This window comes from Brienomyrus brachyistius, chromosome 7 (assembly GCF_023856365.1).
Source record: "Brienomyrus brachyistius isolate T26 chromosome 7, BBRACH_0.4, whole genome shotgun sequence".
Classification (NCBI taxonomy): domain Eukaryota; kingdom Metazoa; phylum Chordata; class Actinopteri; order Osteoglossiformes; family Mormyridae; genus Brienomyrus; species Brienomyrus brachyistius.
The window spans coordinates 29,812,288-29,825,654 of NC_064539.1; the positions used below are offsets into that span (position 1 = coordinate 29,812,288).

At 48.9% G+C, this 13,367-nt stretch overlaps 1 protein-coding gene and 1 pseudogene across 1 annotated transcript; one reads left to right on the forward strand and one right to left on the reverse strand.

The window, feature by feature from the left end:
• Positions 1–174: 174 nt before the first annotated feature.
• polm (polymerase (DNA directed), mu) lies at positions 175–9,147 on the forward strand. Its single transcript, XM_049019473.1, is given in 13 exon segments — positions 175–384; positions 572–605; positions 607–752; positions 1,350–1,446; positions 2,911–3,081; positions 3,173–3,244; positions 4,324–4,410; positions 4,412–4,445; positions 5,085–5,226; positions 5,347–5,449; positions 5,535–5,819; positions 6,638–6,721; positions 7,764–9,147. Coding segments are annotated over 13 exon segments (1,521 nt in total). The 5' UTR covers positions 175–205; the 3' UTR covers positions 7,851–9,147.
• A 4,069-nt stretch (positions 9,148–13,216) lies between these two features.
• On the reverse strand, positions 13,217–13,367 carry LOC125746913 (U1 spliceosomal RNA; annotated as a pseudogene).

Genomic DNA, 13,367 nt, shown 5'->3' on the forward strand with positions numbered 1-13,367 from the left:
AGAGAATGAGCGATTTCCTAGTCGGAATGGTTACAGCTGCACATCCTTCCTGTTTTTACACTAAGTAGCACTTAGAGCAACTTCGCTCTGCATAGGCGGATGGGCGCCTGCGCCTCGTTCATTGCATCGTGCAGAGGGTAAACGGGGTCACTCGTTTGTCGGTTTCCGAGTTCAGAAAAACTGAGAGTGGTACGTGTTCGTGCCCATGATTCCTCTGAAGCGCAGGAAAACGGTGCCCTCTCCACCTGGCAAGGGTAATGCCGGGAATGTCAAGTTTCCAGATATTGTTATTTTCCTCTTTGAAAAAAGGATGGGTGCCAGTCGTAGAGCGTTTCTCTCACGGCTCAGCAGGAGCAAAGGATTTCTCGTAGAGGACTCTCTATGGTAAAGAAGTGTGCTCCTGTGTTTTGCTGCCAAAAACTATACATCTAAGACGTTTTTGGTAACAGAATTGTACCGTGTAGCTGCATTGTCTTAGATAACCCCGTTGTATATTAATTGATGAATTGATTTTATAATCTGGTTCTGTTTTATTGAGTTTTTACTTACTTGCCATATCTTGGTGATTTAGCCAGGCTGTGACACACATTGTGTCAGAAAAACACATCTGGGGAGGAGGTGCAGGCATGGCTGGAGAGCCAGGTAACTGAGAGAGGATGCGGAGACACTATCCATCTCCTGGACATCACGTGGTTCACGGAGAGCATGAGAGAGGGCTGTCCCGTCCGCATCGAGGACAGACATCGCTTGCGGGGTGAGAGACTGATGCGACAGAAACTGTACCTGGTTTGGAGAAGACGGACCTTTTAAAATTTGAGTTGCCTCACGTTACTTAAACTTCCCTTGAAAGTAAAACTTAAATGTTGGCTTATGGGGTGGGCAGTGTGTCTGGCTCAGTGGGCTCAGCCTCTGTGCCGGAAGGCCGCCGGTTCATGCCCGGCCTCAGTAGAATAGTCACGGTTGTGTGCCCTTCAGTGAGGCCATTAACAACAACAACAACAAAACAAACAAATTTATTTTTATATAGCGCATTATCACAACATTACATTGTCTCAAAGCGCTTTACAGCATCCCCACCCAAAGCCCCCAGTGAGTAAGCCATAGGCGACAGTGGCAAGGAAAAACTCCCTAGAAGGAAGAAACCTTGAGAGGGACCAGACTCAAAGGGGAAGCCCATCCTCCAGGGGCCGGCAGGGATAGTCAAACCCCCAGTCCCATGGGCTCCACTGCAGGTGGCTGCCCTTCACTGCTAAACCGGCTGCCACTTACATGTGGGTCTACGGGAGGATGGGGTAGGTGAAAAGAGAATTTCATTCAACATGTCATTATTATTATGCCAACTTTGTCCAGGTACATGAGCACAGTACGCACAGTGCAGGGAACACGATGGACAGCTACGCTTGTCAGAGGAGGACTCCACTACAACATCATAACATGGTCCTAACTGTAAGGCCGCCTCCTTCCCACAATCCACTGCTATCATTCTTAGTATTGTAGTTACCAGGCCTTATCATTTGTTACCCTATGAAATATATTTTTAGCATATTAATTATGAGTTATGTATTTCAATGCAGCAGAAGAGAATTATTATGGTAAAATATGAGGAATTCTAAAGTACAGTAACAGTGAAGAGCAGCACTGTGGCTGAAACCAGAGCTGGAAGTGTGTTGGCAGTGAATTACTGACGGCATACATGCATAAATACAGTGTGATCGTCGGTAAGAAAATGTCAATAATTTCCAAACGTGGTTTTCGTAATTATTCTTAGTCATTTTATTCATATTCATAATCCCTTTTTCATTATACAGCAAACTTGTCACCTTTCATAACCCATTCAGTATTCCTTAATCCATCTCACAGCATGAGTATGTACCTGGGGAAGATGACAATGGTGTTAGACATGTTTTAGGAGAGCGATATCCAAGCCCAACTACAAAACTTAATGAGACAGACGTGTCCAGTACAGTGTGGTTTAAGCAATGGACTATGGGGTCCAATGGACAGCCCTTGATTTTCAGATTATGTATTTCTATGCATCTTTATTAATACTGTGTTCATTCACCACTAGTTACTGTAAGAGAACAAGAGCTATTGCACATGAAGTGCATGTGTGAACATCCACATATTAATTAAAATTTGCCCGTAAAGTAATCTAGGAAACCAAGGGGTGTGAAAGAATTGCCATCAACTCAAATTGCAGAACCAATATCTCGTTACAGCAGAGATCACCTCTTTTGTTAGATATTAACGGGATTTGGCACGAAAAGCAAAAATCTGATTGTGGACAGTAAAGGTATGTCATTTAAAAACTGCCTGTCTTGCTTGTTGAAAGATATTACAACAAGGTGACTTACTATTGAATATACAGCTAACTGTATGTAATGCACCAGTGACTTCTCATTGGTCTAAGCACTGTCTGAAGTCCGTGATCCTGAAAAATAATATGCTACACGCCAAACCTGCTCCGGAGCACGAGTTACCGTGGTGATGTATCACGCTAAGAAGTAAACCAGCGTCGTGAAAGCCAGAGTTGCCTGTACTTAGCCTCCAAGTTATCCGGCTAAGCAATAAATCTGTCCCCGTGATACAGGACCTTGGGGCCTTTGTATTTGTTGAAGTATTCATGCTGCGATGAGACATGAAATCATTGAATTTATCATTCTGTGAACAAAACTGACTCATAAAATAGTGCTTCTTGTAGTGCTCCTGAGTGTGCCACTTAAACTGAATTTTTCTAGTGAAAAGTCTAGCTGCATATATATATATATATATATATATATATATATTATATATATATATATATATATATATATATATATATTTTGGTTAATGTAAATGAGTTAGATGTCAAATAAAATGTGCTGTTTGTAAGTCACCTTGGTTACAGGTAACCTGGACCTTTTCCCCCAGGACGCGCTACAGTTGCTGTCCGAAAATGCTGAGTTCTGTGAGAACGAAGGGCGCAGCGTCGCGTTCAAGAGGGCGAGCGCCGTTCTGAAAGCCCTGCCGCGGCCCGTGCGCTCCCTCGAGGACCTGCGCGGCCTGCCCTGCCTGGGGGAGCACTCGCGGAGGGTCATCAAGGTGGGGCAAGTCGCCGGGGCCACTGTGACCCCACAGGCGTCGTGACTGGGTCGGCGCTTACCTCACTGTCTTTCTGCTTCGACGCGTCCAGGAGATCCTGGAGGATGGGGTGTCGAGTGAGGTGGAGGCCACACGACAGTCTGAGAAGTATCAGGCAATGAAGGTTGGGCTCTTCCTACACCGGTGACCCTTCTTCAGGGCCTGTATTCCCAAAGCATGTTACCTTACCACTAAGTTTCTTCCTAAAACCTATTTACAAAGTGGCTGAGAGAAACTTTTAGTTAGGAATAGAGCCTAAGACTGCGGCAGACTCCTAAGATAAGAGTACAAGTCCGTCGCTTTGGCTGACGTCAGTTCTCATGCACGAGCTTGTCTGCAATTACCATGGCGACTGGTCGATGGTGCTGGTGAAAATGTACGTGCAACAGTGTTAACTGCTGTACTGCTAATAGTCAGTAAGACTCAGTACATGGCAATGCTGTCCATTTCATTACTTTATATTCATGTGATAAATATTCAGATGTGAATTAGATGGTAATCTGCCTGAGACATAAAGAAAATTTTAAAAAATCATCCACTTATAGTCAGGGACGGATTATGGGTTGTGTGGGCCCCTGGGCAAAACGTTCGCGAGGGCCCCCCCCCCCCCCCCCCCAACCACTACCACCAGCACCACCACCACAACCACCACACCCTTGGCAGCCAAACGCCCTCCCTATAGGGTCAGGGGCCCTTGTAGGCAGAGGATCATAGAATGTAGGCCCTCTAAAATAGACAAACGAAAATACATTGTTGATAAGTGTTGCAAATTGTTTTGGGCTAGGGGCCCCACGGGCCCCCTGCACCCCAAGGGCCCCTGGGCAGTGGCCCCGCTGGCCTGGTCCGTAATCCGTCCCTGCTTATAGTGGTCAGTTTCACCTGGACAGACATGATCAATATAAGTGTTTTCCACTGTGTATGATTGGGTTATGTTAATGTTTCCAAGACATCGCGACATGGACCGACAGCAGCCTTCTTGCCACTGTTTATGGATTGGTCTTAGTGACTTAGGAGTCCCCTTGACTCCCAGACTTAGGTGCTACGTTTAGCACTAAGGGGCTTTGTGAATTCCTCAGTCAAACAAAATGAGGAGTCCTTCAATTAGGACTGAGACGCCCATTATTTTCAGGAGCCACTTCTAGCCTTAAGATGCTTTGTGAATATGGGCCCAGATCTCCTGCACCGCGTGCTTTCTGACTCCAGGCCCTCACCGGTATCTTCGGCGTGGGCGTGAAGACGGCCGAGCTCTGGTTCCGGGAGGGAGTCCGGAGGCCCACTGACCTTGAGGCTTTTGGAAAGAAGTTTAAACCGAGCGCAGGCAGCGGGTAAGTTAACCGCGGAGGTGTCCAGATCACACATTGCAGCCAGAGCACCGAGGGTAGTGCGGTTATCTGGCAGTTCATTGGTGTGTAATAGCAGCAGCAACGGGCCTCTGGGGGAGAGAGAGAGAGAGAACAGCAGAGGTACCTGAGGTAGGTCAGGTTTAGATGGTGCTCACAGAGCGACCAATGGAAGATCTCGAAGAGCTGCAGATGGAGAATAGGACCCTCAGGTAACATCTGTCGGGTATTTTGTACAGCAGTACTTTTGTTAGAAGGATGAGACCTGAACAGAAGCACATCTGGCTAAATTAGTGTTTTTGTTCCCCATTGAAATGAGACCCGGACCATCGTGATGGTTGCAAAGATAATTGGGAGTTTTGTTACAAGTTACCATGCTGTAGTACTAAACAGTGCTCAAGTATTAATACAGACAAACTTCCCCATTAATTACAATTAGTTATACGAAAAGACAAATGACTGACCAGAATTGGGCACTTGATTCTCTCATTTTGCTTTTGCAACAGATCTGGGTCTTTAATGCCATGACATCTGCCAGTTGTGGATCATATAGATCTTCCCTGGGAAGTTTATTAATTCTGCCGCCGGCCTGCCTCTCAGCCTCACGTGTTGCTTTCCTGTCAGGCCTGCTTTACTACGAGGACCTCAGCACCCCTGTCACCAAAGTGGAGGCGGACCTTGTCGAGGGGATCGTGGGGGAGGCCGTCCGTGCCGTGCTTCCGGGGGCCCAGATCACGCTGACGGGGGGGGTTCCGCAGGTGCGTCTGTGTTCTTGCGTACAGAGACATCCCAGAGTGCTTTGCTGCAGTTCTCTCTCCATTTTTCTCAAGACCACCTTCATCACAGACAGGGTCTTTCCTCACTGTAGCTGGGTCTGTGCACACAGGGGGAAGCAGACAGGCCATGATGTGGATTTGCTCATCACTCACCCTGAAGAGGGTAGAGAGGAGGAGCTACTGCCCAAGGTCATCGGCTGGCTGGAAGCGCGGGTACGACAAGCGTTCCAACAGCGTTTTAGAACTGTGTGGCATGTCAGCCATTTTAACCCTGATCAGTCATTCACTGCCCCAACAGGATTTGCTGCTATATCAGAAAATTCACAAGAACTCATACCTGGAGGCCAAAGAGTGGCCGGCCCGACCCTCAAGTAACATGGACCGCTTTGAACGCTGCTTCACCATTTTCAAGCTATTGCTGCCCCATGTGGCCCCCCAGGGAAACCTACAGGCTCCCAGAACACCTGAGGCGCAGGTGGGGGGCACAGGGGAGTCTCGAGGCTGGAAGGCTGTGAGAGTGGACCTGGTCGTCACACCCATCAGTCAGTATGCGTTTGCCCTGCTTGGCTGGACTGGCTCTCAGGTACGGTGTCCTGCAGGGGACACTAACCCTACATCCTAACCTACCTTTGGGCCACACCCGGGGGGGGTCGGGTTGGGGGGGGGGGGGGGGGTTATGAGTCTGTAGTGCCGTAGTCACTCTTCTGCCTGTTGGCTTCATTATTAGGGTCAAGAAATTTAAAGCAAAGAACATATTAGTCAGTATTATACAATTTCTTTGAAAAATATACTTTAATGTGATTTTAGTTTCTGCTCGCATTGGCTCACTGCTGTGGCATTCCGGTATAGCTTCCTTAACATTAGGGTTGTTTCATGATCCTAGTTCCTGCTTGATATAGTGATGGGGGCAGAGGTTTTAGGTCGCAGACTGGGTGAGGCTACGCCCTGAGATGGCTGCGAGTGACCCCGCCCACCGAAGGCTTAGCTCCTCCCATTACCGCTGTGAACGTTAATGCCTTTGGGTGCAGAGAGAGCAGAGGGCCCAGCCAAGGACAGGGCTGTAAAGGTGTGATTGGCTGTGATGGATGGCTGTCAGCGTGGGGTCCCCTGACGTCCAGCCACTCCTGTGTCGCTGACCCGTCTGAGCTGGGTGCTAATTGCCTAATTAATTACAAATAGTTGTGCTCTGGGTTAATGGGCAGGCTGGTGTCCGGCTCAGTCCGCGTGCCATTGCTCTGTCTCTCCCTGACCACTTGCTGTGCATTTTCTCCCGGTCTCTCCTCCTCTTCCTTTTCCCCTGGACTCGCGGTCTAGCGCCTATCCTTAGCGTCACTCTTCCTCGCTCTCTGCCTTTCCCCTCTGGCCACGCCTCCCTCCGTTCACCTGTCCCTCTGCCTGCAGCTCTTCGAGAGGGAGCTCCGTCGCTGGGCGGGCCAGGAGAAGGGTATGTCGCTGAGCAGCCACGCCCTGTTCCACTCCACACGGGTAAGAGACGGACCCCCACGGGCCCCAAAGGCCACCAGCTTAGCGTGCTCCATTCGGAATCACTGACTGAGCCAAACACCATGAAATTAGGAGGTGGGAGGGGGTATAAAAATATTATCCATTTTTGCTAGCAAACCGATTGACGATTACTTCAGCGTTGTTTTTCTGCTCCGTAATTCTTACAGAAAAATTAAAGAGTGAGGTTTCTGTTGACGAGTCGTGTGTGGACGTTATTGCACTGACGACACGCGAAACACGGAGCGACACTTTATTTGTGGTACTTGCTGCCCCCGGCCCCCCCCCCCCCCCCATGCGGTGAAGACAGAATTCCGCCCTGTGCCCTTTTCTACTGATTGAATGCTAATGATTTGGGGGCTTTTTAAAATACTGCACAAATGGAATATCGTACTGTCCGCCTGTCAAGGTTGTAACTGTTCTGGAACTTTCTTCTGGCTGATGTTTAAAAGGCCCGGTTTTGCCGCATAGCGGCGTGTCTTGGACGCGTGGGTACAGTGCATGCTGGTGCATGCTAGTGCATGCTAGTGCATGCTGGTGCATGCTAGTGCATGCTGGTGCATGCTAGTGCATGCTGGTGCATGCTGGTGCCAGTTCTCCATCACGGCGGTGGAAGTGAACTGGTTTTTGGTGAAGCTCCTTGCTTTGTAGCCGGTGCAACAATCTTGAAATCAGATAAGCTGACACTAACTGACGTTGCACATACACCAGGTGCAGATCATGCACTGCTAGACAGGAAGAAACCTGTGGATTGTGTGTGATAGCATGAACTGCAAGTAGATCCGATCATCTTCAGCTCTCTGTCCCTTAAAACTATTCAAAACGCCCCCCACAGACCAGTGGAAAGACACACACTCCTACAGACACACGCTCCTACAGACACACGCTCCTACAGACACACGCTCCTACAGACACACGCTCCTACAGACACACGCTCCTACAGACACACGCTCCTACAGACACACACGCTCTGCTACCTTACTGGCCAGTGCTTTCTAAGACTATTTTTTCGGTGTCTGTTTCCCAGAGGCAGTACCTGCGTGCCACCTCAGAGGAGGACATCTTCGCCCATTTGGGCCTGGAGTTCATCCCCCCAGCTGAGAGAAACGCCTGACGCATCCATGGTGGTTGATTCCGCAGGAAGGACTCCCATGATTCCACGCCTCTCTACCTCTAATTGCCTCATTTCCATTGGCACTGGCCTCAGGCGGGAAAGTCAAGTCTCCCGACTAACCTGTTCCTGCTTGTTTACACAACCTGCAACTGCGTACTGTATAGAAGTTGGAGCGTATACTGTATAGAAGTTGGAGCGTGCTCAGTAGCACCCACGCGCTGATGTTCCTGCAGTCTTCCGGCATCAGGGAGCCTCCCTCCTTTGCTATAGGAATGTGAACTGGCTCCTTCATGGCCTGAATTCTGCACTGAGCCGTTGTGCTCTCACATGCGTGTCTTTGGCTGTGCCATCCCCTCTCATGGCCACTAGGGGGCATTCTTCATTCAGCGGTCCAGTTCCATGTGTCATTTCCAGTGGCACTAGCCTCAGGCTGCTTTCCGATTCAGTACCGCTTCCCAGCACACACTGTAGGGAATCCAGTGCCATTACTGTCCAATATGAGCCGTGACGAACCCTGTGGGTGTGCAGTCACTGACGTCCCGCCTCCATCTGTGACATGCCCCCCCCCCCCGCGCTTCATGCATTCCCACACTTACCCACAGTCTCCAATCATCTATTTCAGTCCTGCCTTCATCCATCTGTTTTTGCATCCAGTGTAGGGAATCCAGTGTAGGGTCGCAGTGAACCTGCCCTGTCCGTCTCAGGGCACCCAGACGTGTGTCACGCATTAGGGGCAGTTACGCATTTTTAAAAGAGACGAACACAGACTGGCCTGCAACGCCATGTCTGATGCGACATTGTTCCGGCCACTTATGTGCATGAAGCAAAAGTCAGCTTGTACCTACAGAGGATCAGCAGACGATTTCTGTTGATTATCAATTTAACTAAATCAAATTAAAACTGTAAGATACTGTGGAGGTACCTGGGAGAATGTACACTTCTTACTGTTTGGCCTTCAGTCATTTCTGCACTTCGCACTCTGTAAGCTGGACAGTGAGGGGGTTTATGGGTAGGGATTTGTGTCTACCATCTGTTTTTATTTTTGCATGTTGCATTTTTCACTGCCCCCCACCTAAGCCTATTTCCTGGACTGGAAACATCTTAGATTGAACCAAACAATCCACGTGCCAAGTTCTGAAGGTGAAATTTAGTTTCAGATGGAATTCACTTTACCAGCTGTCACTGTGGCTTAATTAGATGTTGTGTCATTTTTAAAAGATGTGGCCAAAGGAATTTCTATCCAGCCTGGTTTTAAGGTAATTAAGCGTTTTATAAATCAATCTAAAAACATGCAAAACTGTGCCGTCGTTCTTAAGCTTGCATTTTATTCCATTTAAATAAATTTGTGTATATTGGAGAAAATGCAAGGGAAACATTGCAATCAACTGAAAGGTTTTAAGGTGGCTCCTCCCCCCAAAGACACACGCCCAGAAAGGTGGTTTTTGTTGACCTGTCTAAAATGCCGATTTTTGCTTGAGAGCTTCTTGCATTACGACACGTGTGGCAAATACCAAGAGAAAGTGGCTGATCTCCTGTCTGTCCTAAGATGGACCAGCATCCCATCCAGGGTGTCCCCTGCCTCCATCTTCCCAAGGCAGGCTCCCATCTGAACACCACCCAGCGTTAGCTAATTGGCTGTGTAAGCAACATGGCCATATTTCATCTTCTCCCACTTTCTCCCTGAAGCAGCGGCAGTCCCACCCCCTCCAGGCTGAAGCTGCCAGCCCCTATGAGTGATGTCATACCCATGCCAGCTGGTGATACCCCAGGCCAAAACTGACATTTACAGTTCAATCAAATGCTATAATTGGGGGGGTTGGTCTCATTCTTCCACATAATGTTGGCTGGGTAGGACTTGGACAGTTAGAAGCTCACAATGCAAGCAGGACTCCAGCTGCATGAAGCGTGAGATGTTGTATATCTGAAGCCAAAGGCTGTCTCACTCCATCTGCCGTTGTCGTCGGGTTCAGGTGTGGGTGTAGATTTGGGTGGGGGTGAGGATGCAGAGGGTAGATCGGGGCCGGTCGAATTTCAGTGTCCCTGCTGGGGGCCCCTATTGCCAGCATGAGGCCTGACATGCCTCTTCAAGGTGCCGAATGGGGGGACACACACCCTGAAACCAGAAGGAGCCTGTTACTGAGGAGCTGCTCCTGTTTGGAGGCCAGGTGGGCTGGAGCAGGGGCCGGCTCGGCTCCTCGGGAGACGCGAGAGACTCCCGCTGCTTCTCCTCATGTTTCTCCTCCCTAATCAGCAGCTCATTTCCGCACATAAACGCCACCCCAGGTGCGGGTGGGGAGGCACCAGCAGGCCCCCTTACTGTCCAGGTGGTGAGTGCCGTCCTACTCGCGCCGCCCAACTCCTGCTGTTTGTGGGTATTATCTAGATGTCGGGACGGGAAGGGACCTGCAGGACGGGGCTGGTAGAAGGTTCCAAACCCAGCTGGGGGCGTCAGCATCCGCCGAGGGGATTTGAGCTCTGCTGCCCGAATCACGCCTTAACTTCACAAGTGGTTGTGACTATAGAGATGGATTCACTCTAAACGTGGAAAAAAAAATCTATAGCTGTTTCCATCCATTTTCTGTAACCACTTGTCCTACGCAGGGGCACAGGGGAGGCCAGAGCCTACAGGTGCAAGGCAGGGCACAGTCACACAGGCAATTTGATAACTCCAATTAGCCTCAGCATGTTTCTGGACTGTGGGGAGGGGGGAAATTGGAATACCAGAGAAACCCCATGACGACGGGGAGAGAACATGCAAACTCCACACACACGGAATCCTGGGGGAGACTCAAACCCATCTCTGCAAATTATGGGGCAACAGTGCTAATCACTGTGCCACCTGGTATAGCAGCTCTCCCATTAAAACCGTTACTTTTCTCCTTGACATTCAAAGCCTGCAGTATTCAGAAGTGTGTTACCCTGGATTAGATGATCGTTCATCACCGTCTTAATTTAAGGCTAAGAAGAGGCGGGACTCTGTGTGTTTATATCATGGCCCAAGCGGGTTGCCTGTGGGGCCGCAGATCCCCCGTTCATCTCGCGGCCAGCCAACCGAGTCTTCGGCAGTGATGCTCTGCAGTTTCTCAAAGCGGTTTTCAGCCAGGGATAGATTCTCCACCTTAGCGCCAGCTGGGAGATCCTGTCGAGCGGAGAGCCGGCTTCAGCAGGTAGAATAGAAACCCACACACCTTGTGTCCATGGAGATACATGCCACTTTATGGGAAAATTTATATTTTACATACAGTAATTCGACACGTTAAAAGCAAAATCGATACTGCGCACAAACAGAATCTGGACAGAATCCTGTTTTCAGATGTGAAATTGTACAGTTTATAAATGCTGAAAATGAAAGACTGGAGCTGCTGCTGGCTCTTTTGCAGCCTGCGATGGAGCCGGAGCAGCTCCTGGGCAGGTTCACTGTCGCTGCTTGGACAGCACTTCTCCACAAAGCAACTCAAATCTGTGCTCATCTATAGAGCTGCGCTTTGGACGAGTTCCAGACTCGCGGGTGTTACTGCAGGCCAGAGACTCAAGATTTAAAATGAGCATGTTACCCACTGCTGGGAAGTGCAGGGCAATGCAATCCCCTGTGACATCTGTCCCCAAAAGGAGTTTGGGCTCGGTGAGGGACTCCCTTCAGACCACAAGCTGAGCAGCACGGCCAGCGCTGGTGCAGACGTTTCGAGTGGCAGGTGTTCAGAGGTGAAAAAAGGGCATTCAGTATCTTTGCCACTTGTACAGAAGTTCAGGCACTCCCAGCCTGAACACACACGCACGTATGCCTGAACACCTCTATCAATGTGATCGGCAATATTAACCACACAGTATAAGAAAATGAGCTCACTAACTGATCACTCGATCACCGGTTAAACTTCTAGTACAAGTTAAAATTCTCTGATAGGTCAGGAAATCGCTGGAATTGTCATTTCCTGTTCCCTTGTACAACGAAGGGGGAATGTTAAACTCCCGCAGTCCGAAGAGTCATTAATCACTACTAATCAGGAAAGTTATTTCATAGTCATTCTGGAATGGCAAACCCAGAGTAACTGTTAAGATGCACGTGGGAAGATACATCCATTAATTTTACAACCACTTATTCGGCAGATGGTCCTGGGAAGCCTGGAGTTGATCCCAGGGTAACACACAAGGCTGGGAATACTGGGTGGGATGCCAGTCCAACATACTCACCCAATATGGGCACATTAGGGACGTCTGTGGACCTTGAGAGGACATCTACACCAACATGGCGAGAGCATCCATAAGAAAACCAGTGAGATCAAGTGGAGAACATGCAAAGTCCGCGCATTCATAGAGACAAACGCACAGCCCTGAGTGTGAGAGCACAGGGCCCCCCTGCCCCCAGTACTGCCTAAAAATGACTGAATGTATCAATGAATCAGTCACCTGGACCATCTGCACACGGTCATGTTCTGGATAGATATTCAGTATGTCAGCCCATTGGTGGTGGCAGGTCGAGCAAATCGACACCATTATCTGTTAAAGTCTCTTTGCTGAGATCATGACAATAATAACAACAAGCGCTGTAGGTGGTTCCTCTCATCAGGACGTATCTGTTTCTAACCGTTCATTCATCCATCTTCCATAAATGTTTTTCCAAGGTAGGGTCACAGTGAGCTTGGAGCATTTCCCAGTAAACGCAGAGCACATGCAGGGAACACGATGGAAGGGATGGCGGTATCTGATTTTTATTGAAAGGTGTATTTGGAGCTGGTTGTATGCAGCATGTGTGTGGTAGAATATTCAACCAAGCACAGAGAGAGAGAGTGTAATGTGCCCTAAATCACTGCCACATGATGCTGTCAAACTATGTCCGACATCTGAAACACATCCGTCTGTTTCCATTCACTGCGGATCCATTGGGGGTCACTGTGATCTGCTGTTCCATCCACTGTTCCATCCATCCTGGATGCCTTTTCACACAGAAGATTCTTCATACAGGGAGGTGAGGCTGGAAAGTTGCAGCAAACTGAGCTTCACTGCCTTAAAGTGCTGCATTTAAGTGAAGTGGTTAATTTTCGTCGTTGACACATCACTGCACAAAGGGGACCATAGCTAAATGTGTCCTCTGCATTTAATCCATATGTGGCATAGCAGTGGGCAGCTATTATTTAGCTCCTGGGGAGCAGTGCGTGGGGGCAGTACCTTGCTCAGGGTACCTCAGTGGGACTTTGCTGGTTTATAAATAGATAAAACGATGACAATTAACACAGCTGTGTAGCTCAGTCTGCTGCAACTTTCCAGCCTCACTTCCCTGTATGAATTTTCTTTTTGCATTTGGATGCATTGTGTCTCACCATCCAAAAGCATGATGGTATATATATATATATATATATATATGCGGAGTGAGTGCGATGTGCAAACACATTCTCCCACTACCAGAATATATCCAGTCAAGATTCCCACATTTTGGGGAATTCGCAGGGGTCAACAGGGCTGCAGGCTTCCCCCTGGGAGACCACCATCGCGATCATGGCATCTCCCCTAAAGGGTAAGTGG